We start from the raw sequence: 26,957 nt of genomic DNA, 5'->3' as shown, positions 1-26,957 counted from the left end.
TTCATATTATTGTTTCCTTTCTATCATGAATTCAATATCCAATTTATCAATATTACTACCTACTAATCAGCTAAATGATCGATTGTTAATTATTAACATCTATTTTTTAATTTACATCGTAAATTATCCCACATTCCAATACCAGTAACAATTGATTATTAGAATTCAAATGTTCATATATTCCAAAAATAAAAGGTCATTTCAAATTTAAGTTTATTAATTTTATTAACATATATCATAATTCTTTAAACATTAAATATTGAGTATTAGTTAATAAATTGTTATCAGGAACTTGATTATTATGATTCATATATTCCAAAAATAAAAAGTCATTTCAATTTCATGTTTATTAATTTTCTGAAAACATATATCGCAATTATTAAAACACTGAATATTGAATATTAGTTAACAAATAGTTGACTCAACTCTCATACTTATGTTTTTGGAGAAAAACATTAGTGTGAGAAAGATCACAAAATTCATTCTAATTATAAGCACATCAAAACGAATTTCATTCACAATTCGTATTTATAATCTACATGATAAGAGATTATTTACAAAATTTTTTCATATAAAGATTACTCAGAACTAATAAAAAAGCGTTATCATGCTAACTATTTGTAGTGAGCATGTCATCCACTTGTCCTAGCTGAAGCCGGAAAGAGATGCACCATTTTCCTGAAGCCATCAGATTAGCAACTTTCTTCATCCACGGATGGCCAACATTTCGAGGTGATCACCTCCAGGAAATTTAAGAAAATTTTAGTTAGCATCGATAAATATAAACAGCATAGCAACCATAAGTATGTAAGCGTCGTAGGAATCATTCTACCTTCTGGTTGTTCTTTTATGAATGAAAGTTCTGTCGTAGATTAAACTGCATAAAAGTGCAAAAATAAAGCAACAGTCACATGAAATGGACGTTCATAATCTTTGTGGCTAATACAGATTCATTATAACTCTCAATGCTTCCATGGATGGCCGACCGAATGACTTCAGAACACTGCATACATCTGCAGGCAGCAACTGCTGGTTATAGCGTTAATAAACCACGACCAACTAAGACCAAAATCATACAACTTACCCACTAACTAAGCATCAGGGTGGCACAGACATGCAATGTCATCAGCAACTCTGGGAATGGCTCCCAAGACTTGCATATCACTGTCTCCTGTCCAAATAGAAAGCATTCATGCACTCCTTGACCATCACTTCGAACTGTGAAACCAGTCATCAAAAAATAACTCCGCATATCAAGACGCTGCAAAATCCTCTCTCGCATTTCGACATTCTTTAGCCTTGCCATAATCTTCACCCTCTATTCCTGAAGAACACGAAACAATGATATATGGCTGATCTTGAAGCAGCCATTATGAAAAAAACCCATCAATTGCATGAACCAAGGGGGAATACATGAACGATACATATTATACCTTAAATCTGGTGTTAGAGAAAGCACACTCAATACAAGGAGCAGACTATTCCTAAAGAATCCTTATCAGAGAAGACATTTGTTACCTGAACCAAAATAAAGAAAGGAATGTCTCTTCATCCATGGAAACCATCTTCGGTAGCTGAGGATGCTCATTAATGAGTACTCCTTCCGTTCTTTATTATAAGAGACATTTGATGCTTATGGCATGTTCCTATATATAAGAGACACTTACAAGTTGTCTTTATTTTTTTGTGTTGATTTACTATTTTACCCATATTTATTATCTCCAACTCACACTCTCTCTCCCTCCCACTTCTCTTTTTTTTAATAATTTAATTGTTCTCTCTCATGCTCTCTTTCCTTATTAACGAGGGTATTTTTGGAAAAAAATTATACTCTTTACACATTAATTGTTCTTAACTAATTTTAACTGTTTTTTTTATCAACGTATTTCGGTTATTTATCTCTTATAATAAGGAACGGAGGGAATATTACTCACTATGTGCTTCATACCAGGGTGGCAACGAAGGGAAGCAAGTGAGGTCACACAACGTCCAACCCAAACATATTTGGAGGTCAGGAGTTGGCGGGATAATTCAAATATTTCACACAAGGTAAATCAAAAACAATGGCTCAACACACTGACCACGAAGCCCAACATAAGCCAACGTATAATTACCGCTTGCACGAAGCCAAATGCAACTTCTAAATTGGTTACTCAAGCCATGAGTCCATTGTGAACAGTAAATTGATTCAGGAGCCACTTGCGAGCCGGCATGAGGGATCAGCCCAACTGGAAGAGATTGAATAGTTTTATTGATTTACTTTTGTCCCATTTGGGATCATCTCTTTAACACAGCCATACATAGTTATCACAAGTAATGTTAAGCTACTATGGTTGCTAATTCATTAATTAAGGTATGACATGATGAACACGCAATTAAGTAGTGATGAGGTGCAAGATATAGGTCCCCGCAATTGCCCTACTTAGCCACAAATGAGCTGTCGGTTTCTATTAATGAATACTACCTCCGGTTCTAATTATAAGACCCAATTGACTAATTTGAGGAGATTAAAGAAAGAAGTTAAGTTAGTTATTTGTAATAAATAGGTGTTGTCTTTCCTAAAATATTCTTACTAATCAACTATATTGGCTAGAACTATAATTATTAGAAGGACTACCTTGAAAAAAAAATACATAAATATGAGAGACAAAGTGGATTGGGGTCATATATTTAGGACCAAAATAAAAGTTAAACAGGGTCTTATATTAAGGATCGGAGGTAGTATAATATACTACTAATTAGATGTGAGTCTAGAATGTGATCGTAAATGAAGCTTGAAAAATGAGGTGAATTGTTAATTTATTAAATGTAAGGCTTAATATGAATTTTATAGCATCAATTAATGGACATCTAAACCCTTTTCTCCTATATTCCTGTATAAGTCAGAACTCTTCTTTCTATTGGGCCAATATAAGGAATCCAAGTGAAGTTGGCCAAGATAAGGAATCCCAGTGAAGGCCGGCTAAAGACAGTGACAAACGCAAAAGAGCAATATTTTTTTTCAGCAGAGCACCAAGACAGATAGATCCCTTTTAACAAACTTCCCTATATTTTATTGCTGCATATTTTGTCCACTTTTGAACTAGCCAATTTTGCCCACTTCATATCTCATGGCTCCAATTAAACTTTGATGCCTGCTTCCTCAACACTTTGCTCTGTTTAATATCTGTTGGCCCCCACATGCGCTATTATATTAGAGCCTATATCACAAGCCTTAATTTCTTTGGCTGCTTCCTTGCTTGTATTTCGAAATGAACTCTTCTTTAAACTAGTCCCTGATTAACCAACTCAACAAGCAACAAACCTCTTTATTTAACTTTCAACTTGAAGTAAGTATATGTTTTTTAAAAAGCTACTTGTCCAACCCATCTCTGTCTAAATAAGTTCATTTTCTAAATCCCTAAATAGATCCCTTGTCATTGAAGTAAACTTTGATTTTTACGAGTAAATCTCGGCATGCATGTTTCCTTCCTTGTTTGCGTTTCCAATTAAGCATGCATTATACATACATATATATAGTTTTGTTAGTATTATTATTAGGCAATTCTTTATGGTTATCTCGTCAGTGCCATCATATGAAAACTAGTCTGAATTCTCCCTGTACAACAATATATATATACACTATTAATCTTTAATATAAGAGTTAGTTGATTAATTTGAATAAATTAAGCAAGTTTGTTGAATTAGTTATTTGTAATAATTAGGTATTGTTTTTTCTAATCATGTATTAGCTAAAACTACTATTTAATTGAACCTTTTTTTTTTTGCATGGGAGAATATTGGTTCAAAGTGGCGGGGGTGAGATTATTGCACATGTTAAATGTTTGAACATTAACATATCCAATTATTACAGGAATTACTTTGACAAAATAGATAAATATAAGAGACATAATGAATTAAAGTCTTATATTTAGGATCTAATTAAAAATCAAACTAATTTTTATATTAAATTCTAGAGATAGTATAAAGAAAGTCAACTCTGGCAAAAAAAGCTCTCCGCAACTTTATTACCGTTAACTGGTAAATATGCGGATGGGTATTGTGCCAGCTCAAATTGATTCGTCTGTGTAGCACTTGATCAATCCCTGTCCATTGGCTGTTTCGTAAACTTTGATATGGTCATCATCGTGGTCTTCGTCACGTTCTTATTATCTAATAATAAACAAGAGCTTTGAAAACAATTGGTTTAGGTTACTTGCACTTTAAATTATACATGCAATTATTGAGATATGGGCTGGAAATGAAGGCTTTAATGATTAAATCTGCCATGAACTTGTTCCAACCCATGTTTTAACCAGATCTGAGCTTCAAGAACTTATGGCAATGAAATTCAAGGAATCGTTAATCATATCTTTTCATAACCCGGAACAGGGCTTATCTAAGAGGCATCAAAAGCTAAATCATTAAACAAGACGGCAAATTTTTCATGGTTGGCTTTGCGTTACACGATATAAAAGCTTCGGGAGTTATTGGAAGGTCAACGAGAGGAATAATGCAATATGCATGAACATGAATTATATATGGAACCAATTAAAGGATGAGCACCTTGAACTTGTTAGATTTTGATTGTTCACATCTCATTTGAATGGTTCAGATTTGATTTCTTTTTTTTTTTTGTTCAGAATGATTATTTTAATATGTATAGAATCTAAAATAGAGATTATCTCGTTACTATCATTTTTTTCAAAAAATAGTTTTCCCTATTTAAAAATAATTAATTAAATATTTTAAATTTGCACCATTCAAATGAGATATAAATGATCAAGATTTAATAAGTTTAAGGTAGTCATTAAGGTGATGAGCACTGAAACTGGTTCTATTATTATATGGATACCGGACAATTTTATTAAAGAATTCGGATTTGTACCATATAGTCTCCTTTTTTTTTTTTTAATTGTTCTTTTCCTTTTATGAACCACTCTTAGCCTGGAAATAAATGATTAAGGCAATCAATAATGCCTACGTTATGTGCTTGGAAAGAGGAATGGAATTCTAGGAACAAAATGTGGACGATAAGATTATCTTAAAGCCAAGATACCATTTCATTTCTTGGTGGTTTTACACATTATTATTATTATTATTATTATTATTATCAGGCAACTTGGGGCGCATAAATAATATTTAGAGCCATGTTCTCGGTCTCTATATAAACTATATCAGTACCATTACTTGCTACAGAGTAAACAAGCCTCTTTAGTCGCAGAAGACAAGGCACCAACCATGGTGATTAGTTCACCACTAAGTTGTCTTGTCATTTATATTCAGTGGTCTTGTATCAGATTTCCTTAAGCTAACCAATTGGTTGTTTGATGACTTATCTCAGGGAATCTGCAGAGATATGGGAACTCAACCAAGGGTAGAAAGACGGCTAGGAGGAAACAGGGCTGCACTGTTTGTGTATGGTAAATAACAGATTGGAAAATCCTCAATCTGGACAGTTTTTATGATGTTAGGATGCGTTATAAGTTTGTGTAATTGTGAGCGCAGCAATGGAGGGGCTAGAGAACATGGCTTTCATTGCCGTGGCAGTGAGCTTGGTGACTTACTTCTTTGGGTACATGAACTTCAGCTTAACAAAGTCAGCCACCACTCTCACCAACTTAATGGGGACTGCGTTTCTGCTGGCACTCTTCGGGGGTTTCATCTCCGATACTTATCTTTCAAGGTTCAAGACCTGTGTCATCTTCGGCTCCATGGAAATCTTGGTAAGTCACTTTCTTGTTTCTTTTGCCTGGGCTTTTCACTCTCCCTTCAACATCACAGACAAATTGAACTCTCGCTATTACAAAGTAATTGTGATTTTAGACCTCAATTATGGAGGAAATGATGGGAAATGAGTTAAGCATCACATATTCATACTGAGTAGGTTTCAGCAAGCAATATTCTGTTGACAGCCGCGGCTCAAAATCATTTTCAGCAAGAATAGCGTGATTTGCACAGTAGTTTGGGGGCACAAATGCGTCCATTATTTCACTAATGATAAATATTAATATAAAATAATTGTCATTATATTTTATGTTCCACACCTTAAACGCATTGACTATTCATTATTAAGCAACCTACGGTACTGCTAGAGGTCAACGGTTCACCTTGGCTAGTCATATCGGTCCCCAAAAAAAAAAAAAAAAGAAACCACCTAGGCTTGTCATGACTGGTTAGAATCCAGTGAATTTTAATTCCAATCTCTTTAAGATCTTTTTTTTCCCCACAGATAAATTAACTCTGAAGCTATTAATTATTCTAGTCCGTAAAGGCAGTATTACTATTTAGTGACACAAATATCAAATTTCCCTCAGAGAGAGTTCACAAAACAGCAAAAGATTAGCTTCTGATGCATATATAACTCAAATGTCTGAAAATTACACCATATAGGCTTCTCAGTAAAAAGTAACAAGTTGGACATTCTCAATTTGTGTTTGGTTACAGGGATATGGTATCCTAGCAGCACAAGCACACTTCCACCAATTAAGACCAAACCCTTGCAAGGTCGCTGCAACAAGCCAGACAAGTCAATGCGAGGCTGCTAGTGGAGGCCAAGCTGCAGTACTCTATACTGGACTTTACCTTATTGCATTAGGAACCGGCGGTATTAAGGCGGCTTTGCCAGCCTTAGGGGCTGACCAGTTTGATGATAAAGATCCCAAAGAGGCAGCTCAATTATCTAGCTTTTTCAACTGGTTCTTGTTTAGCCTCACCATTGGATCTATACTGGGTGTCACCTTCATCGTTTGGATTAGTACCAACCTAGGCTGGGAATGGAGTTTTACTGTATGCACCATTGCTGTCTTATTCGCAGTTATCTTTATAATCATGGGCAAATCATTATACAGGAACAATGTTCCCAAAGGAAGCCCCCTTGTGCGGATCATACAGGTACATGGCGTTAATATATAGGAATAATGTCCTAAATGTAACACGGATCTGATTCATATATGTTCGTTGAACTGGTAGGTCTTTATGGCAGCCTTCAGAAACAGAAAACTGCAAATTCCAGAAAATGATAAGGAACTACATGAGATTCATGAAACAGAAGGCGGGGACAATCATGAAATCATCAAAAGGACAGATCAATTCAGGTAATATACATTAGAAGAAGCAGACTTGAACCCTTTCATGTGCATGACTAGTCTTAGGTTCAAACTTCTGTCTTGATATATGTGCATGTGTTTTCCCAAGACGATGATCACATAAGACCGCAAGAGCTTTCAAATTCTTAAGAAACAGGTATTGCTCAAGCCCTCTCTCATATTTTCGTTGGGAAACCAATTTCCTAGATTCTTGGACCGGGCAGCAATTATAAGGAGCACTACTGACGCAGCAACATCCATAAGCTCAGGACCATGGAGGCTGTGCACGGTGACCCAAGTAGAAGAAACAAAAATCTTGATCCGCATGCTACCAATTATATGTAGCACCATATTCATGAACACGTGTTTGGCTCAGCTTCAGACCTTCTCTATACAGCAAAGCACCACCATGAACCAAAACATCAATGGATTTAAAGTGCCCGGTCCATCTATCCCAGTCATCCCTCTGCTTTTCATGTTCATCCTAATCCCTTTATACGACCGCATATTCGTCCTTGCTCGAAGAATCACCGGAATTCCCACGGGAATCCGACCCCTTCAACGCATCGGGTTGGATTGGTTCTATCAGCCATTTCCATGGCAGTCGCCGGAGTTGTTGAAACCCACAGGAAGTCGGTGGCCATTCAACACAGGATGGTGGATAGTACAGAGCCTTTGCCTATGAGTCTGTTTTGGCTGGGTTTCCAATATGCTATATTTGGAGCAGCAGATATGTTTACCTTGATTGGGCTTCTGGAGTTTTTCTACGCAGAAAGTTCATCAGGAATGAAATCACTAAGCACGGCCATATCTTGGAGTTCTGTGGCATTCGGTTATTTTACGAGTACCGTGGTGGTTGAAGTGGTCAACAAAGTGAGTGGAGGATGGCTGGCCAGTAATAACTTGAACAGAGACAATCTTAACTACTTCTACTGGCTGTTGTCTGGATTGAGCGTTCTCAATTTTGGGTTTTACTTGGTTTGTGCTTCTTGGTATAGATACAAAAAGGTGGAAGACAGGCAAGGCCATCCCAACGATGCCCTTGGGATGACTAAGGTTTAGTTTAGATCTCTAGTGCTTGCGTACTAGCACCTTGCAGAAACTAAATATAACTTGCATGACGTGTGGAAGTGAATACAAGTGTAATCCACAAGTATAGATTTTCATTAATAAATGTGTTTATTCATATGTAATTGTTCGTTAGCGCTGTGAAGGACAAATTAAGGAACTCACCGTTGACCATGGAAGGACTTTCACCCAAATGCAAATGAACGACAAATTCAGAAACGCATGGACCGGTGTTTATATGGGGTTTACATTCATCACTAAAACCCTCGCCAAAATTAGAAGATTAAGAACCAAAATTAGCAGACCGCGCGTACAAACCTGGCTTTAGTATCCTTCACAACCATTAAGATTTAGGATTTATTTAAAAAGAAAAATTTATGAGTAACAACAGCACCTTATACCAAACCATAACCAGTGCCAAAGAACTAGGTTTAAATTCTCCGAACCAAGACTCGAAATCTACAAGGGCGAGTAAAAGACAAATCAAAATGTGCCCTCCATTTTTCCCTGGGGTATTTACAAGATCCAATATCAGCCTTCCTTTACAGGTGTCAAAACCTATTATATATAACAAGGAACAAGAAAATCTAGAAACGTAGCCCATTTATACGAAACGAAAGCTATGTTACAGTCTACAAAGCATCTCCTACCATTTCACATCCAATGTAAGAGCTTCCGGGGGAACAAGTACAGACCGCAACTTTGTAAAGGACACATTAGACATCAAATTACCCCAGGAAATTGAATCTGATTCAATAAAAGGCTCTAATTTCTTGACCATGAGAGGCTTTAGTCTGTCGGCCTCGACTCTGGCCCATATCTGAAACCAATCTCTTTCTACACCGGGTCTTGTTCTCCACTTGGGCAACGCACCACTGGGAGTGATATTGCTCCCAACTACTCTTTCCAACTCTATGGGAAACCTGACATTAGATGATGCTTTGACATTCACTTTGACCAAACCAGAAACCTGATTTTGAAGAATCCTACGACTCAGAAGACTCCTCAAAACTTTTTCCAACATATTTAATCTCAGATTAAAGGAATTAATGGGGCATGCTCGCTTTCTGTACACAAGACCATGGTAACATTTTTCTGGGAGCAGCTCAATTGTGTCCCCTGAAATATATGTATTTTCTATGTACAAATCAGGATTCCGAGCTCTGTAGGCAACTAATGATGCGGAGCCTAATATGCGTATAGGGATTAGACTCATGCACATTGATTGCATAAAGGGCGAAAAACCACTCGTCCCTTTGTTAAACAAAGTGCTTTCATTTGTTTGCAGATCAAGATCTGATGAGTGAAAAAGAGAGACTTCTTGAGCTCCTTTCACTTCTAATGTGATGCCTTCACCAACAAGAACGTGTTTCAAACCAGTATACGAGATATTCATCTGCATAACAAGGGCAAGAGTTCATAAAACATGAAGACTGCCAGTTATAGAGCAAGAGTTTGCCCTAATAAAGATTGACATGCATATCAGAGAACAGAAACCCGATTCATGGGATGATAAATGTCAATTTTTTGAGAAATCATTTGCAACATAAAAAAGGATATAGATGCTAGCAGCCACCCAATTGAAAACACTTTTTAGGTTATATAATTAATTAATAACACTTAGAGCTCAAAGGAGGTTGTCCATATAAAAACACACAATAAATCAAACAACATCGCCCGGTTCGATCAGTAAGAGGACTACGCTCCCAAGAGCCATCGTTAAGGTCCTATTCTCTGTTTCGCAAGCCATCAATAGCTATATTCCTTAACTCCTCACGGCTTCATTTCCAGTCAACTGTCGGTGACAGTTCTTATACTCTCCATTATCGTGTGCTTCTCAAGTGTTTATCTACCTAAAATTAGCTAACTAACTAAATTTAACAATTGGATTCTCGCAGATCTCTCTAGTTTAATTAGCTAACTAACTAAATTTAACAATTGGACTCTCGCAGATCTCTCCACTTTAGTTTCAGTTCCTGGGAAAGAATATTAGAAGTGGTTATGATAGTAGTAATAAAAAGCCTTAATTAGCTATAATCGACTTTCAGAAACAAAACGCATGTGCATAACTGATTATAAATTCTAAGTAGTAATAAAAAGCTCTAATCGAGTAGATATTCATAACTGATTATGATAGCAATTATAACTTTCAGAAACAAAACGCATATGCACTGCACGGAAGATTTTTTTTTTTTTTTTCAGGCGTCAAACGGAGAAAAGGATTCATCCTGGATCAAGTTCCGATAGCAAGCCCTTACGAGATTATTAACAGCTTAGAAGAGAGATGAGGGCCCAATTAGAGACTTGAACGTTTAGATCTGAGCCAGATGGGACTAAAACAGTTGCATCATGCCATAATCTACACGGAAACGAAAACCAGAAACAGTACATACCGGCAAGGAAAGAGTCAGTTGGTGATGTCTATCGACCCCTAACTCAAATGGACCCTCTAATTTGAAGGTATCAAGGACAGCAAGTGAGCTCACTCGACGAATCAGAGACCCCAGGTCAGATTTGGGCTTTCTAAACTTGTTCCAAGACCCAACTTGGTCCGAAGACCTGAGGAGCAAATGATTCCTGCCCAACCCGATTCGAAACTCATATTTGAGGGAGGAGCTGAATCGAGCCTTGCCAACATCGAACTTAGAAACTCTAACATCGTCGAAGTCCCATTTCTGTTTGGCCGAAATTGCCTTTAAGACGTCCTAATTTCCATAAATCAAGAAAAGGGAAACTGAGAAAATTAATTCAAGACTTTTATTATGATTGATAGAGTATAAATATAAGATTGAGAAGAAGAACATGACGGAAGAAAAATCAGATGTAGGATTTGACGGAAGGAACCTGCAAAATGTAGGAAGCGTTGGGATCAGAAGGAGAGGGTCTAACAGGAGAAGGATGAAACGCAAGGATCTGGAGAAGAAGAATCAAGAAGCCAGAGATGCAACCAATTATCATCGTCGTCCGTGTGCCTGTACCGGCGTGGGGGCGAGGTGGAGCGCAAACGGCTAAACGCTATAACGTTACATCCAGTGGGCTCAGGGGCTTAATGCATTGCAATTTTACCCCCAAAAAAAAAATGATGAAAAAATTAGCATGCGTCCATGGCCTTGCAGTATAATGAATAACATTTTCCCTGGCCAGCAAAAAATGAATAACATGATCTTGAAGTTCTCAATATATAAAAACTCTGAAGGGTGCCACGTGGCGGTTGAATAGGGAACTCTTCCCTTTAGCTTCGGCCTCCTAGTTCTTCCCATTAGTGATAGCCAAAACAACATGATTCATTTGAGAATGTTGAACTGAGTTAGTAGCCAATAGGCGGCACGAAGGTTGTCACGATAAAGAACAGTAACTAGAGCGACTATCATCGGTATACTCTGTTGGAGATAGGCGTAAAAGCAAAACACGATCGCCAGTATGCATGCCTGAGGCGGCACAGAAGACGTTTGATGGCTTGCTAATTAATCACCGCAGGGCACTGGGTTGATAAGGATTGGCACCCTGTCAAAGGACATCAGTAAGTATAAATGAAGTTTATTAAGGAATTGATATATGCCATTAATTAATCATTTTTATTTGCACCTTATATCAGCTTGAGTTGCACAGATTACCAGAAAAAATTACTCATATTTCTTTCTTTTTTTTAATACGAAGGGAACATCTCGTTTTAACTTTTTACTCCGGCAAATGGTGCTTTTTCCGCTGAACGTTCAACGCAAAAAAAAGTGTTTGGATAAACTTAAATCAGATAATAGCTTCTGAAAAAAATGATTTTGAGAATAGATTTTGTGAAAAAAAATAATTTTGATAAAATAAGAGTGCTTAGACAACTGTTATAAAAGAGATACAAATTACCAAAAAATATATGAGTTAATATGATAATTACTTAAAAAATAATTTTCGTTTATATTTTTATTTCAAAAATAAATTTGCTAATAATTTTTTGCCAATATAATAAATAAAATATTAAGAAAATTGATTAATTGTTAGCATATGTATATATATTTATAAAATATGAGATTAAAATGTTTTTGAAAAAAATAATATTTTTTTGCCAACAGATATCATTTTACCTACTTGAACTAACTGAAATGCATGATTTGCTTTACAAATAAATAACACATTAAAACAAAATATTTTATCAGATAGTAGATGAGTAAGGTGTTTGATGGCCATTTTTTGTCCAATCCGTTGAAATGCATAATAATTACTAAAATCACTTTTTTAAAGAACAAAAATTTTTGCTTCTCTAGAACCATGGTTCAAGAGACTGAAACCATGGTTGAAGTCCAACCATATTTTTACTAAAAATTAAGGTGTTTGGATGTTTTTGAATTTAACTATAGTTTGAAGTCTAAAAATGCTTTTTAAATAATTACCAAACATCACAAAGTCTTGTTTGGAATCATTTAAATATTTTATAAATAGTTTTTATTAAATTGAGATAAAAATTATTTCCACATGTTTATTTTGTATTCTATCAAAATATGTTCCTTTCAAATGCAATTTCTATTAAAGACCAAATAGCTTTTGTTCATATTTGGATAGCTACAATTTTTCTTTCCTCGTAATGGCTAGCGGCATTGGTAACAAAAACGGGCTACGTCGTCTAAACTATGGATTTGAAATACGAAAAACAAGGAACAACAATTAATTCAGAAATTTATTCAGGAATTGAACATTAATTTGTAAGTGTTTACAACAAGACACATGAGCATAATCAAGCCCTTGCAAACTCATTGTTGACTTGTAAAGCCCCACAAAGTTTTGACGGGCATCAGCTTCATCCCCATGAACGCTTTTCCACGGATCCGGATTCGGATCCAGGGGACTTAAAACACCCACTACGACCCAAATCGACCACATTGCTTCTTTCGTTTTTTTTTATTTTTCAGACCCGAGCTTCACCGTGGAGCAAAACTTGTCAGTAAAGAATGCGTGGTGTTCGCTCTAAGGTCATGTACAAAATTTACACCAATTACAAACAATGAATAAGATATTCGACCAACACAGAATTCACGACCGTCGGTCTCATCTTGGAAGATTGTTGAATGTCAACAACAGCCGATGGATCAAATAATTGTCATCTAAAAATCTTCATCACCTCTTGGCAGCAGAGCACGTGTCAAGAACAGCCAGAGAATTGTTTGCACTTGGTGATTTATAAAGGGTGTCAGATACTTTAGAAGGAGGCCAGTACCGAAGCATGGATCTACCAACGATGTTCTTTATAGGAAGCGGACCCCTGAAACAAAAGATTACAGCAAATAGGTTATATACTTCATGAATTTGATCTCTCATTTGTGTGTAAACTGGTGACACCAGTTATTACGCGTCATGACAAACTCCAGAGTCCAGACACAGATTAATCTCGGATAGAACGTTTACATATAACATGTTTCGAGAAGACCTTCATCTATGAATGGGCCAAATGAATCTCCCGCCTAAACCACTTATCATCAAAGAGCAACGAAAAATCAGTACTAACAAGAAGACTGAGGAATTACCAATCATGTGAATCATAGCTATTATTACGATTGTCTCCCAACACAAAGACATAACCTTCTGGCACAACCTGCAACCAAAAATAGAACAAGCGTAAAATGCTGCAAAAGCCCAGGATCAATTATTAAAGTGGCGTTACAGATAAGAAAAATTCAACCCTGCGGCAAATGATAAAAACATTACTGGATCCATCTCATAAAAAGGGGCTCTAAAACGAATTCTTCTTCTTGAGCAACACCATTCACCAGCAGTTTTCCATCACGAACCTACGAGAAACTCAAAAGGTAAAGGTGCCATATGGTAGAGAGGAGAAACAAGTATTGGCAGAAGACAAGTGCAACAACCAGTGAGACCCCTTTATTACTCAAAATAGAACTCACCTCTACACAGTCACCAGCCTTTGCCACAATTCTCTTAATAAATACATCGGCCGAATTAAACCTTTTTCCTATTTCACGCCAAGATATCAAGGATGACGTATCATTAGCATCTTTCTAGCAGAGAAAACAACCAGAAGCGACTGTAATAAACTGAAACTGTATAGATACCTGTAAAACTTGGAGGTGCTTTAAAAATGACTATATCTGAAACATCAGGCTTACGGAAAAGGAATGAAACCTGTTACATCATTATCAAAACAAATGCATTTAGTTTACCACAAAAAAAAAAAGAAGCAATGTATGACAACCTCTGCTCTAAATTTGATTTACTGAATTCAGACGCCACCATATTCACCCCCTAGATATCAGTTAATAAGTGAATATAACGACCTATTTCCGGATCAAATCAGGGGCTAACTCTTTAGTCATGCCTAGATAAAGAAAGCATCTTTTACATACGCGGACGGAACACAGCTACTTATAGGTGCACAAACAGCAGACCTCAATCTCTTCTTTCCAAGATTTCAATCCCTAGAATTCGGAGATGGTTAGTGCTTAAGGTTCAAATCTCGAATGCACCAAGAGAGAAAAGAGTTGACATTGATACATTGATGCCCTTAAATGGTCGCAGGACCTGAAGAATTAAGTCAGCATCTTTCTCTTATACTTAACATGCTTAGCTGAGCTTACCAAAATTCTCGACATAACGATTGATCATACAAATTTTCTTTATCCATTACAATTAGGACTAGAAGAGTCGTAAAGATTAAAAAAAAAAAAAAAACCTTGATTTCCCAACAAGAACTAACCTTCTCCGCTAAAATACGGTCACCCTCTTCCAGAGTTGGGTACATAGAAGACGAGGGGATCGATCTCGGTTCAGCCAAGAATGATTTAAAGAGCACACTAACAGTCACAGCAGTAAACACAGCCTTCGCATCCTCTGAACAGCCGTTCAACAAGCGCGATAGCCAACTTGACTTCTCAAGACCTTTGGAACTGTACCCTGAATTCGCATCGTCACTGTCCCTATAACACAGTGTCCCTCCTTTATCCACCTCAAAAGTTGCAGGAATGGGAGTTGACTCGTTACTAGGAAGGTTCTTCGATCCCTTTAAAAAGGGAATAACCGCAGAGGCATTAATGGGGGAAACACCAGATACAGCCATAGTAGCCGCAGATGATGCTGATACCGAACCCGTTGACTTCAATAGCGAAATCAAACCCAATATGATCGGATTATCAGAACTGTCCCCAGAAACTCTTTGGAGATAATAGAATACAAAGAGGCTGAATTCTTAGCCCAGCAATTCGGATTATGCCGCCCGTAATCGGAACGGTAATTACGCACGCCCCGCCGAGGGATCAAGATCAGGCTTCTGGCTAGGGCCGAATAAGCGAGATCGGATCCAGCATTCGTGGAGGTAACGCGAATTACCAGCACGACAACCGGCGGAAGCCAGGCCCTGGCAAAGTAGCCGGAGTAGGATAAAGTAACCCTGATAGCCATAACTACAATTGAATAAGCTTGAAGAAGTAGAGGTACAGAGTGACGTCAGAGAGCGAACAGTGAGATCTAGGAAGCCCTAGCAGATGATCGGAGCCATTTTCACCGAAAAACCAGTGAATCGGAGGCGGAAGGGTTGAATTGACGCGGGGAGAAACTAGCAGCGGGGGCCGGAACCACCGGTGATCCCAAAAGGAGAAGAGAAGTTAGAGGGATCGGACAAGAACAAAGGAATATCGAGGAGAGGACAAGCTGGAACAGAGTTCCGAAGCTTTTCCTCGGCGAGCCAAACACTCAGAGACTTAACGGAGATTGCAGCAGGGGTCAAAACAGAGGCTTCGGTTGGGTGGGGTGTATTTATTATAGGCGGCTGCTAGTTTTTTTTTTTTTTGGCCAGAGCTGCTAGCTTATTTACATTACGAGACTTCGGTTCGTACAATATTTACGACATTACCGAATCCAGCTTCCCCAGTACCCGCCCCGTGGGGCTCGGATTTTGAGTTTACAAAAAATGGCAACCAGAAAATTTAATCCTGTTTATTTATCATTTGTTGGAGAAAATTGTGTTGCTTTTTATATGTTATTTGTATTTTTTTAATGCTTTATTTTTACTGTGTCACTATTGATATAAACTATGAAGGCGAAGAGAGGAAGAATGAATAAGAGAAAATATATTACTATTTAATAAAGACAAAAGTGAAATATCTCATCTACTTAATGTTCTTCTTGTATTTAAGAATTCTTATACTCTTTTACTTTTATTTATATGATATAGAAAAAAATATTTTTTTATCCTATTTATAGAGAAGAAAGAAATTTTTTGTATAAACGTATAATTTTATATTTTATTTATTATTATAATGTTTTATTTACGTGAAATATACTCTATCTTTAATAGGAATAAAATTAAAAAATTTTAAAATTTAACATTTTTTTTAACCTGTCTAAAAATATCGAAGTCACTTATAATATTACTAAAAAACTAAGTGGCAAATAATAAGGATAAAAGTGATATCAGTATATTGTAGTCGCGGAACCCTACATAGAAGTGAATTTGAGATGCCTGTGAAAATTGGAACAGAAAAAAAAACAGAGAGAGGAGTATAAATAAATAAAATGTTTTATGTAATTTGTGGTCAAAAATAAAAAAATTATAATAGTTAAATATTAAAATAATAATTTTTAAACAGGAACCACCAGGCAGCTTCCCTTTGTTAATCGACGATATTAGCCCTACAGATTCGCACCGCATCCGAAGCTGGAGGCACAAAGCCTATGACGTAAGGGCGCACGTCACCGACGTAAGGGCGCACGTCACCGATGATTGCCGGCTTATATTATAATGAGAAATCAACCCGTTGGCCATTGCAGCGCAACTTCTTCAAAATTCTGAATTTGACTATATTTATCTATTGATGCCAAAACTTTGACCAAATTCGGATGCTTAATGGGGAAGTCACTCTCCCCCGTTGCCCCCAAAAAAATGGGGAGGGGGTTGGAAAAACAACATCCTGCGCTTTTATTTTGTCATTTATTTTTTAAGAAAATTAACTGTACACATATTAGAAAATATTATTGCCACGCCAATTTTTTTAAGCATTTTGATGTGTTCCAGAATTGTTTTCGTGATTAGTATTATATTTTTTACCGGAATTATTAATTAATATTATATATTACATGAAAAATTAATCTTTTGATTCTTATAATTTTCAATCATTTGTAATTCAATCCTTATACTTTAATTTGATGCAACTCAATCCCTATAATTTTGATTCGGTTACAATTCAGTTTCTGAAATTTAACTCGCTACAACTTAGTTTTTATACATTTAACCATTTTATAATTTAGTTCCTCTTTTTATTGGGTATATAATTTTATTTTTCAAAAATGTGTGCAACGACTAAATTATAAAATCAATAAAACTATAAGGACCGAGTTGCAATGAGTCAAACTTTAATGATTGAGTTACAACCCTATCAAAACTATAAAGACCGTCAGGCACTGTGATTTATTCAATGTAAATAAAAATACAAATTTTATTCGATGATGATACATACAAATAAGTGGAAGGAGTGTTAGATGCTATGATTTAATTTTAAAATATTTATAATATGTGGCAATTTATTCAATTGAAGTTAATATCAAATTAAAAGTTGTGAACTTATGCCTACGCTCCCATGAATTAAAAATGTATGTTATCTTAAATAGCAATATTATTATTATTATTACTATCAGTATTTTTATCATGAAGAAGAAGAAGATATGAAGTTTTATGCCTCATAGTATTTTTTATATTATTCCCATTCTTCATAAAATAAATGTAAATGATCTTTTTATGTGGAAAAAAAATTGAGAGAGTTTCCTCGCGTTGGATGCGATAGAGATCTGGGTTTGAACTAGTCAAAAATGGAGAGATTTTATAAGAAGTGCATGCTCACCAAAAAATACTTGTAAACGGTCTTGAGCTCATCTACTAATTCTTTATGTTTTATTTATTCATTTTCTTTTTTATTGTTATTACTTACTTTTATATCGAACCAGGAAATTTGCAAAATGTTTGCTGCGACAAAACCTTCGCTCAAAAAAAAAGAAGAAGGGAATTTCACATACCACGCGGGTTCTTCTTATTAACTGCTTTCTTGGCCAGGACATGATAAATACTCCCTCCGTTCCTTATTATAAGAGACGAATAACCGAATTACGTTGATCAAAAAAATAGTTAAAATTAGTTAAGAACAATCAATGTGTAAAAAGTATAATTTTTTTTTCAAAAATGCCCTCATTAATAAGGAGAGAGAGCATGAGAGAGAACAATGGTAAATTATTAAAAGAAAGAGAAGTGGGAAGGAAAGAGTGTGTGAGTTGGAAACAATAAATATGGGTAAAATAGAAAATCAACACAAAAAAGTAGAGACAACTTTTAAGTGTCTCTTATATATAGGAACATGCCATAAGCATCAAATGTCTCTTATAATAAGGAACGGAGGGAGTACTAAATAGACAGATAATCTTGCAACTAGTTATACAGTGAACTCCACTGACCACAGATCACGACCAAGTCAGCAGGTGCATGCACCAAACCTTCATTTCACCAAAAAGATTTTATATTCTGGTTGACTTTTTGAGGATCCGCCTCAACCCCCACCATAACATTTCATTCTGCATTTTAGCAATGTTTTCCGGATCCAACTAAAAAATTGATCCCCTCAAGGCGGGGATGCGAGGCTGAATGATCATGCCTTTTTTATTTTGGAACCGTAATTGGGTTAAATTAAACTATTTATACAATTTTAAAAGTGCGTATTGAGGATAAAGATGTCTTAAATACTCATATTTATCAAATCTTTGTTAATTCTCACGTGCTAGACTTTACTGGATAAGAATTCACAACAATTTTACTCTCGAGTTCAAGTACTTACTGAAACAATATTTTTGCTTCTTAATATAAAAGAGAATTTGACATTTAATTTGATCATAAATATAAAATTTCAATTCATATTATCTATCATATTTATTCATTTTTTTAAGATAGTTTTTATAATAATTACACATGTTAAATATTTTATCAAGTGATACGTCTAATTAATACATAAGAAAATTTGATGACGACTACTTCTAGTAAATTTCTGTGCCGTTCCCCCCCGGGCAAAGATTTATTAATGCCCTTTTATTATGTGGCTCACACTCTTTTATTTTATCCGCGGTCATCCTCTTGATGCTTCTTGGAGCGGCAAAGTCTACCCCATAATATAATGCTAATAGCAGGTATTAGCGGTGAGTTAAGTCGCTAAAATTTTCCAGGGAGAATAACATCCACGGTTCCAGCGAGAAATATAACACTTTAATTCATAGTTAAATACAAAATTCACCAATACAGTACATCACAGTCGTCAATTTTAAGCGGTCGTATATTTGAAAAAATAAAGCGACGATAAATTTTTCACGAGGGCCTCAATTGTTTTGTCTTTTCCAATTATTTACGTGGAAAACGATATTAACTTTAACTGAGCCAAAAATTCCCATGTATTATCACCTTCGACGCACCGAGATATGGCTTCTCCATTCGCAGCCAGTCACAAACAAATCTGGTGAGGTCCAATATTGGGCTCAGTTTAGTTCAGACCCATCTAGGCTGTCTCGTGGGTTTAGCTAGCCCATTATTGACGGCAGTTTAAGTGGGTTACAAAACTCGAATTCAGCATCGCCTAACAAAACTCATTTGCGGAGGACTTCTTTTTAAAACTTTTTTTTTTTTTTTAATGATACTTCTTTCTCCAGCTTCGCTTCGAAGCAATGAAGAATTTGCATGCCTGACCGCTCAAATGATTGAATGAACCCTCTCTGGGCCTATATAGATTTTATAACAAAATTTTACCCAAAACGAAACTAGTTTGATGAAGAGAAAAGATAAATAAAAACATGTTTCGATCGGATTACCATGATTTCATCGACACGCCATGCATGTATATTTATATCGAAGAACTAAGATTCTGTAATCCGTAACTACATTGAACGCCGGTAAATACAGTATAAAAGCTAAAATTTAAAATGGTGGTGTAAAAATGTTAATCTCGGCATAAAAATGCGCACACATTGGAGTACAGTATACACAAATTTCCGGGAAGAAGAAAAGAGCTGGGGGGAGGAGGGAGGCAGCAGAGGCGAGGCGCAGTACCATGGATCTTGTGATTTTTTATTATTGATTTTATTTGGTGGAGGCACGTGCCTGTGTCTGCGAAGTCTGACACTTACTCCGCCATCTTGCTTTTCCCACCCTCCCTATTTCCAATGTCGTGTTCCGCACAACTTCCCCCTCCTTGCCCTTGCGCCTCTCCTGCCTTCGTCCTCTCTTCCCCTCCTGAGTTCGGATCCCTTAAATCCAGATAAGTTTTGATATTGAAAAGTAGTTAAAATAAAATGGGGAGAGAAAATGAACGGCAGCATACGAATGGAAAAGCCACCATTGCTACGCGCCATGGAGAAGGAGGGCGTGTGGTTCGCAAGTTGTAATGAAACCTGAATGTCCAGAACAAGTCCCATTCGTCGGACCCACCACAAAAATAACCCCATCGCTCCTAGTCTGATTCACATTTGACCTTTTGACCAGCCCAGTCACGTTACGCCACTTCATTCCCACGTCTCTCTCTTCATCCCTCAAATCAAAGCTCACCAAGTTTCATTGTGAGTGCTCTGACGCCCCATATTTCCCTGTCCCTATCCCCCCCCCCCTCACGCTGTCAGACCGAGAAAGCTATAGTTGAGACGATCTAAGTGAGAAGTCGCACAAGTAAAGTGCAATGGACGAGAGGCCGGAGACAGAGTTGATATCTATTCCGGCTACGCCGGAGACGCAGACGCCGTCGGGGCAAAGGTCTCCGAGGCCGACGTTGAAGGAGGCAAAATCGTCGAACACCTGGACTCCGACGTCGCTGATATCGCCGAGGTTCTTGAGCCCCATAGGGACGCCGATGAAGAGGGTGCTGATAAACATGAAGGGTTACTTGGAGGAGGTTGGCCACCTCACGAAGCTGAACCCTCAAGACGCGTGGCTTCCCATCACGGAGTCGCGCAACGGAAATGCTCACTACGCTGCGTTTCACAACCTCAACGCTGGGGTTGGCTTCCAAGCCCTGGTTTTGCCCGTTGCTTTCGCTTATCTCGGCTGGTACGTCAAGATTCCTTCGCTTTCTTCAGTTCACCGCTGACATGCTTCGTCTTTATTTGCCTCTAATCGTCTGCAATATTTTACTGTTGTCACCAGAGACGGTAACTAAACTTCCAATAATGAAGAGTTCTTTTTAATCGCATTCCTTCAATTCATCTCTCTCCGGTTACATAACAGTGTATTTGAGTCCTTCCGAGTTTTCTGCTTCTTTGACTGTTCTCTCCAGGTCTGCATGCTGCTCTCGCCTGCAGGTTGCTTTTCTGGAAAACATGCATTTGCGAGTTTCCTGCGACAAACAAGTTCTAATCTCTAACCAAAGTCTCCCTTACAAGAATATCTCTTATATTAAATTCAACTAAAGAAAGTAATTTTCATCTTCCACTGTTTTAGCTCCATAATCATGTGGCTAGTATTTGCATTTCTCTTGTTAATCATCATGCGTCATTACCTTCGTTGATCCTTGCTACGCTTTGTTCCGTCGTCGATGTTCTACTAAATTTCTCCTCACACTCTCGCAAGAACGCCGTAGTTGCTAAAAGTTGTGCTTAGGTGCTTTTCTCCTCGTGTCCAGAAACTGTTCTTTTAATAATGACATTGTGGATGTGGCCCAAAACTTTCGTTTCATTTTCAACAAGTTTTGTCGTCTCACCGCCTTACAAGACATCATAGTATTAGAATTACGAAAGAAAGCTTAGAGAAAAGCTAAGATTCGGGTCCAAGGGAGGTAGGCTTTTTTCCCAATATCGAGGTTCATCATGGATTTGATGGGTATGAATTGAGGCCAGTGACTCTTTCTTCCGCACCTTTATCTTTTGCTCTTTCCAAAGTACAATAATTTCGATGTAAAGGCCAGCTTGCCCTGGGCTTCCCTCGTGATGCGTATACCATCCATGTTCTTCCCATTGCAAATGGACAAATGCTCCCCGATACTGGTTTTTGCCCTAGCTCTATCTCTTTTCCCTGTACTTTGACCACTATTCATTATATAAAGCAACAAATCAGAAGTTAAATAAAACACTCCGAAAGTTAACACCATGCTGTAGCAAATTTTTAACGATCCTTATCGAGATAACTCTTTTGTTTTCAAATACTAGATGCAAGTCAAACAACCCACGACGGTTAGCATCAGTGTGGTTAATAATCTTCCCTTATGGAAGCATATGAGGCTCACATGGAACTAATGTGCTCCAACTTTATTTCAGGAGCTGGGGAATTCTTTCCTTAACTATTGCATATTGTTGGCAGCTCTACACGTTGTGGATTCTGATACAGCTCCACGAAGCGGTTCCAGGAAAAAGGTACAACAGATATTTGGAGCTTGCCCAAGCGGCATTTGGTGCGTTACTCTCCCTGCAATTACTCATATACTGCAGCCGGCTCTGCAAAATTGGCATGAAATGCTATTTTATTCTTTTTATAAATTTCAATTGTTCACTTCACATAATTAAAAGAGTTAGTTGAAATTAACTATTTCTTGTAATATCTCAATTATTTTCATGAATCTTATTACTTAGAGGAGTTACATTGATTAGGTAGGGAATTTTATAGTTATAGACGCTAAGTGAAAAAAAATTAGTGTTTTAAATAAAACGTATTATATCATAAATCATGCAGTATATAATAAGGACAATAGGGAATATATGAGAAGCATATATGACTTTTTGGTTGTGAAGACCTCCTTGCTCTACTAGGGCAAGTTGGTTAGTCAAACTGAAACGAAAACGATCAAGCAGTAACACGATAAAAAGAAAGTGTGTGCCGGTGAATGAATACTATACGAGTTTCCTAATAGACGCACTGTTCTGATTGGATGTTTGGCAGGGGAAAAGTTAGGAGTATGGCTTGCACTCTTCCCTACTGTTTATCTGTCTGCTGGAACAGCAACTGCTTTGATTCTGATAGGTGGTGAGACCATGAAACTGTTCTTCCAGATAGTTTGTGGTCCCGCTTGTTCCTCTAATCCTTTGACTGCTGTGGAGTGGTACCTCGTTTTCACTTCTCTGTCCATTGTTCTGTCTCAGCTTCCAAACCTCAATTCAATCGCAGGCCTCTCCCTCGTAGGGGCTGTCACTGCCATCACTTACTCCTCCATGGTCTGGCTTCTCTCCGTGAGCCAGCCAAGGCCACCCTCCATCTCTTATCAACCCCTTTCTTTATCATCTCCTTCTGCTTCTGCTTTTTCTGTCTTGAATGCTCTTGGAATTGTAGCCTTCGCTTTCAGAGGCCACAATCTAGTCCTAGAAATTCAGGTGTACTGAAACGAGCTTCTTTCATCTCATTTCTCTATTTTTCTATCACCTTTTAAAGCTGACTTCATCTCTGGCTTCTTAACTCCAGGCAACAATGCCATCAACCTTTAAGCACCCAGCTCACGTGCCAATGTGGAAAGGAGCCAAGGTTGCGTATTTCTTCATCGCAATGTGCCTCTTCCCTGTTGCTATAGGTGGCTTCTGGGCATATGGTAATCTTGTAAGTCAACTGAGAATTAACTATATCAGGTTATGCTTAGTTGCTTACTATATTAAAAGTATAACCAGTTTTGATGTTTCTCGTGTTTGGTGACAGATGCCTTCAGGGGGGATGCTGAGTGCTTTATATGCATTTCACAGTCACGACATTCCAAGAGCGCTACTTGCATTGACATTCCTACTGGTGGTGTTTAACTGCTTGAGCAGTTTTCAAATATACTCGATGCCGGTGTTTGACAGTTTCGAAGCAGGGTACACCAGCAGAACAAATCGTCCCTGCTCCATATGGGTGAGGTCAGGATTCAGAGTATTCTATGGATTTGTGAACTTCTTCATAGGAGTGGCTCTTCCCTTCCTCTCAAGCCTTGCTGGTTTGCTAGGAGGACTCACTCTTCCGGTCACCTTTGCATATCCTTGCTTCATGTGGATCCTCATAAAACAACCCACTAAATACAGCTTCAATTGGTATTTCAACTGGATTCTGGGTTGGATGGGGATTGCTTTTAGTTTAGCCTTTTCCATTGGGGGTGTTTGGAGCATGGTCAACAGTGGACTCAAGTTCAAATTTTTCAAGCCCAATTGAATTTCTTCAGCTCCTTTCTAAACGGTCCCCTTTTCGGACGCTGGAATGATATGCTGAAAGAGGTCACCTTTGTTAATGTAGCGGTGGTTAGTCCATGGTATTTCCAGAATATATGAACGGGGAGGGCGTAAGTCCACGTCTGTAGACGAGCAGATATTTAATTCTTCTGTTGGAAGGGAAAAAGCCCATTTGCCTCGACCTATCCGAATTAGTTCTATAACTTTTGAGGAGAAATTAGTTATCCAGTAGTATAAACTCTTGAAAGGTAGACCATCAAGCCAGATGCAAATAAATACATGCACAATTTGACAATCATTAAATCAGACCAAGGTTTAGCCTCGACGGCCATATCCGAATTCTCCCTCTTGAGAAACGAAGAGGAGCGACAGCGAGCAATGATTCAAATCAGTATAACAATATTAATAAATTACGCTAGTTACTAATATTGAAATGTGACTCATTCTTTGTAATCGTTTTACTTTGTTAGTTGTCTCTTGATTAAAAAAAAAAATGCGACTCATTCTAGACTTTACATAATGCAGGAAGAAATGTGCCTATATATACAGATGTACCTAGGTTTTTCAATATCACTTGTCTTTTGAAAATGCAAAAACTCATCTGATCGCGCTGGGGAAAAAAAAAGCTCATTTGATGGGCTCAGATATAGGATTTAACAAAGATGAAGAAGCTTATATCTGCTAAGTGTGGATTGAGAAATGAAGAATTTTTGGTGGATACTAATTCATGGGAAAGGGACTAATTTTTTAGTTTTTGGACAGAAAGGGACTAAATTGAAACCTGCTGTATGGATACCCCGTGGGAGGATTTGTGTCGCCCAAATGAGATGGCAAGGCCCAAAAAGGGTAAGAGGAGGCCCACTACCACTCCGTCTTATCGGATGTGATGACGTGTCATGATTCCTGCTCTTCATGTCATCCATCCAAAATCCGAGTCCGCTTATCCAAATTCTCCCATTCTGTGAACGCCAAACTGCCATTTCATCTTCTTCATTTGATTGGCGAGGCAGCTCTTAACTCTTCAAGTCTGGTTCTTGTGAGTGGGAGAGCCATAAGGATCAAATAAAAAATGGCCATGGCATCAGCTACCCTCTCGCTTCCCAGCATCACGGCATGCTCCGCCACCAAGACCCAGAGGAGAATGAAGACGGAGGTATCCGTCGGAGGCTTCAATTCATTTGGCGGTCTAAAGGCACACAACGGCGTCGTCTCGTTAGGGCTTCCTCTGAGCACTGATCAGTGTTTCGCGAAGATGGTGAACTCAATGAGAGCCACCGCATCGAGTGCAAAAGGAGCAGGGAAGCGAGGTGGCGCTCTCTCATCCACCTGCAATGCCGCCGGTGAGATATTCCGGATTGCTGCTATCATGAACGGTCTTGTTCTCGTCGGAGTTGCCGTTGGCTTTGTTCTTCTACGAATTGAAGCTTGGGTGGAGGAGTCCGAGGCTTAGCGGAATCATCCATGGTTAGCAACCTGTATTTTACTGTATAATTGAATTGCTTTACTCTTCTTTTGCGCATTATGACTCATAATTATAATTGTATTTGTATTTGTGATGTTAAATTTGGTTCTTAAAATTCTGTGATGGAGCACCTACTGCTCGAGCTGCCTGCCCCGAAACTCAATTTTGTTTAATTATATCTCAACTGTCTGATTCAGTGGATTTGAACGTTGCGTTCTAACAATACATGCACTGTTCGAATCCTTCACCAGTGAAGATAGTTATGTCCATAATCCATCTAATCTAATTCGAGTTTAACATTAAACCAATAGCCTCTGTCGACTAAATCAAATTCTCAAGAATTCGCAAGTGATGCATAAAAGAAAGAGCATGGCAGTTTTATCACTTGGAGCAGACGCCCCGGCAATAATTGTTACAGGGTCTACGTTAATGGTTGATTTCGAGTTCTTTGCAGGTTGGAGCACATCTATGACCTCCTTTAAATGTGTTTCTGGATTTACAAATGTATTTTTAATAAAATATTCACTGAATGGCTGAGTTCTCCGTTGATACAAGTTTAAGTGAGGACGAAGTATGTAATCTTGGATATAAATGCCTAGCTGGCCTCCTTATTGGATTGTTCATATTATGGCTAGAAATTTTGCCTTAGCCTCAAGACCCAGAAGAAGGTAATGCAACAAACAGAGTCAGCAAATGCCCAGAGTCTGCCACATGAAAACGTTTATAAAGATCAGCAATGGAATAGCATAAGAAACACCAGAGATATCGAGCTGGCAATGACAATGTCACTTCCCCAGAAATCCATCCATATAAACAACTCAATCTTGCATATACTTTCTGTGATAATTGAAGTCTAGCATTTGGAAAGGCCTTACAACTTCACATCTCATGTATATGTAGTGGATGGGTGCATGTTTAGCGTACGTATCTCAATGCCTATGTACCTGATATGGATAAAAAATGTAACTCTCAGATTTGGGAGACGAGATAGTTGCGAATTCATGCTGCCCAGGAGAAAAGAAGAGCTGCGAACTTCTTCCATCGTGCAAATAGTTGCTGCTTTAAGATAGTCAACAACGATTTTGAATTTGATAGGGCTACCAATGTTCGACTTCTTATATGAATGTTGCGAACTTCTTCAAGGGTTTATGTGCTTTCTTTATCCATTTTTTGTTCTAACGTCGTTGTATTTTTTTTTGGTTAAATTTAAAGGAATGTCTAAAGAAAATATA

The 26,957-nt window shown here is 37.7% G+C and overlaps 3 protein-coding genes and 2 pseudogenes across 3 annotated transcripts; 3 read left to right on the top strand and 2 right to left on the bottom strand.

Annotated features, from left to right (window-relative positions):
• The first annotated feature begins 5,329 nt into the window (after positions 1 to 5,329).
• On the top strand, positions 5,330 to 8,129 carry LOC114747066 (protein NRT1/ PTR FAMILY 4.5-like; annotated as a pseudogene).
• A 432-nt stretch (positions 8,130 to 8,561) lies between these two features.
• LOC114747068 (uncharacterized) lies at positions 8,562 to 11,224 on the bottom strand. Its single transcript, XM_028935354.1, has 3 exons — positions 10,980 to 11,224; positions 10,529 to 10,840; positions 8,562 to 9,531 (listed from the first exon to the last, which is right to left on the bottom strand). The coding sequence occupies exons 1-3, from the start codon at positions 11,091 to 11,093 to the stop codon at positions 8,782 to 8,784; spliced, it is 1,176 nt and encodes a 391-aa protein (XP_028791187.1). The 5' UTR covers positions 11,094 to 11,224; the 3' UTR covers positions 8,562 to 8,781.
• Positions 11,225 to 12,855: 1,631 nt separating this feature from the next.
• Positions 12,856 to 15,533, bottom strand: LOC114747070 (thylakoidal processing peptidase 1, chloroplastic-like; annotated as a pseudogene).
• Positions 15,534 to 20,683: 5,150 nt separating this feature from the next.
• LOC114747067 (lysine histidine transporter-like 8) lies at positions 20,684 to 24,447 on the top strand. The gene is made up of 5 exons (XM_028935353.1): positions 20,684 to 21,195; positions 22,398 to 22,531; positions 23,017 to 23,444; positions 23,533 to 23,664; positions 23,761 to 24,447. Exons 1-5 carry the CDS (start codon positions 20,828 to 20,830, stop codon positions 24,244 to 24,246), a joined length of 1,548 nt encoding a protein of 515 aa, XP_028791186.1. The 5' UTR covers positions 20,684 to 20,827; the 3' UTR covers positions 24,247 to 24,447.
• Positions 24,448 to 25,233: 786 nt separating this feature from the next.
• On the top strand, positions 25,234 to 25,926 carry LOC114747069 (uncharacterized). Its single transcript, XM_028935355.1, has one exon. It carries the CDS (start codon positions 25,333 to 25,335, stop codon positions 25,711 to 25,713), a length of 381 nt encoding a protein of 126 aa, XP_028791188.1. The 5' UTR covers positions 25,234 to 25,332; the 3' UTR covers positions 25,714 to 25,926.
• Positions 25,927 to 26,957: the final 1,031 nt, after the last annotated feature.

This window comes from Neltuma alba, unplaced genomic scaffold, assembly GCF_004799145.2.
Source record: "Neltuma alba isolate B1F8T4 unplaced genomic scaffold, ASM479914v2 tig00005195_pilon, whole genome shotgun sequence".
Classification (NCBI taxonomy): Eukaryota; Viridiplantae; Streptophyta; class Magnoliopsida; order Fabales; family Fabaceae; genus Neltuma; species Neltuma alba.
This window is presented reverse-complemented; position numbering and strand designations above follow the sequence as displayed.

Excerpts from the sequence above, each read along its gene's own strand:
- LOC114747068 (XM_028935354.1), bottom strand. The coding sequence starts at position 11,093 with ATGATAATTGGTTGCATCTCTGGCTTCTTGATTCTTCTTCTCCAGATC. Across the intron at positions 10,841-10,979 it reads ACGCTTCCTACATTTTGCAG|GACGTCTTAAAGGCAATTTC; the intron begins GTTCCTTCCGTC and ends TATGGAAATTAG. Across the intron at positions 9,532-10,528 it reads AACTGACTCTTTCCTTGCCG|ATGAATATCTCGTATACTGG; the intron begins GTATGTACTGTT and ends CTTGTTATGCAG.
- LOC114747067 (XM_028935353.1), top strand. The coding sequence starts at position 20,828 with ATGGACGAGAGGCCGGAGACAGAGTTGATATCTATTCCGGCTACGCCG. Across the intron at positions 23,445-23,532 it reads ATCTAGTCCTAGAAATTCAG|GCAACAATGCCATCAACCTT; the intron begins GTGTACTGAAAC and ends TCTTAACTCCAG. Across the intron at positions 23,665-23,760 it reads TCTGGGCATATGGTAATCTT|ATGCCTTCAGGGGGGATGCT; the intron begins GTAAGTCAACTG and ends GTTTGGTGACAG.
- LOC114747069 (XM_028935355.1), top strand. The coding sequence starts at position 25,333 with ATGGCCATGGCATCAGCTACCCTCTCGCTTCCCAGCATCACGGCATGC.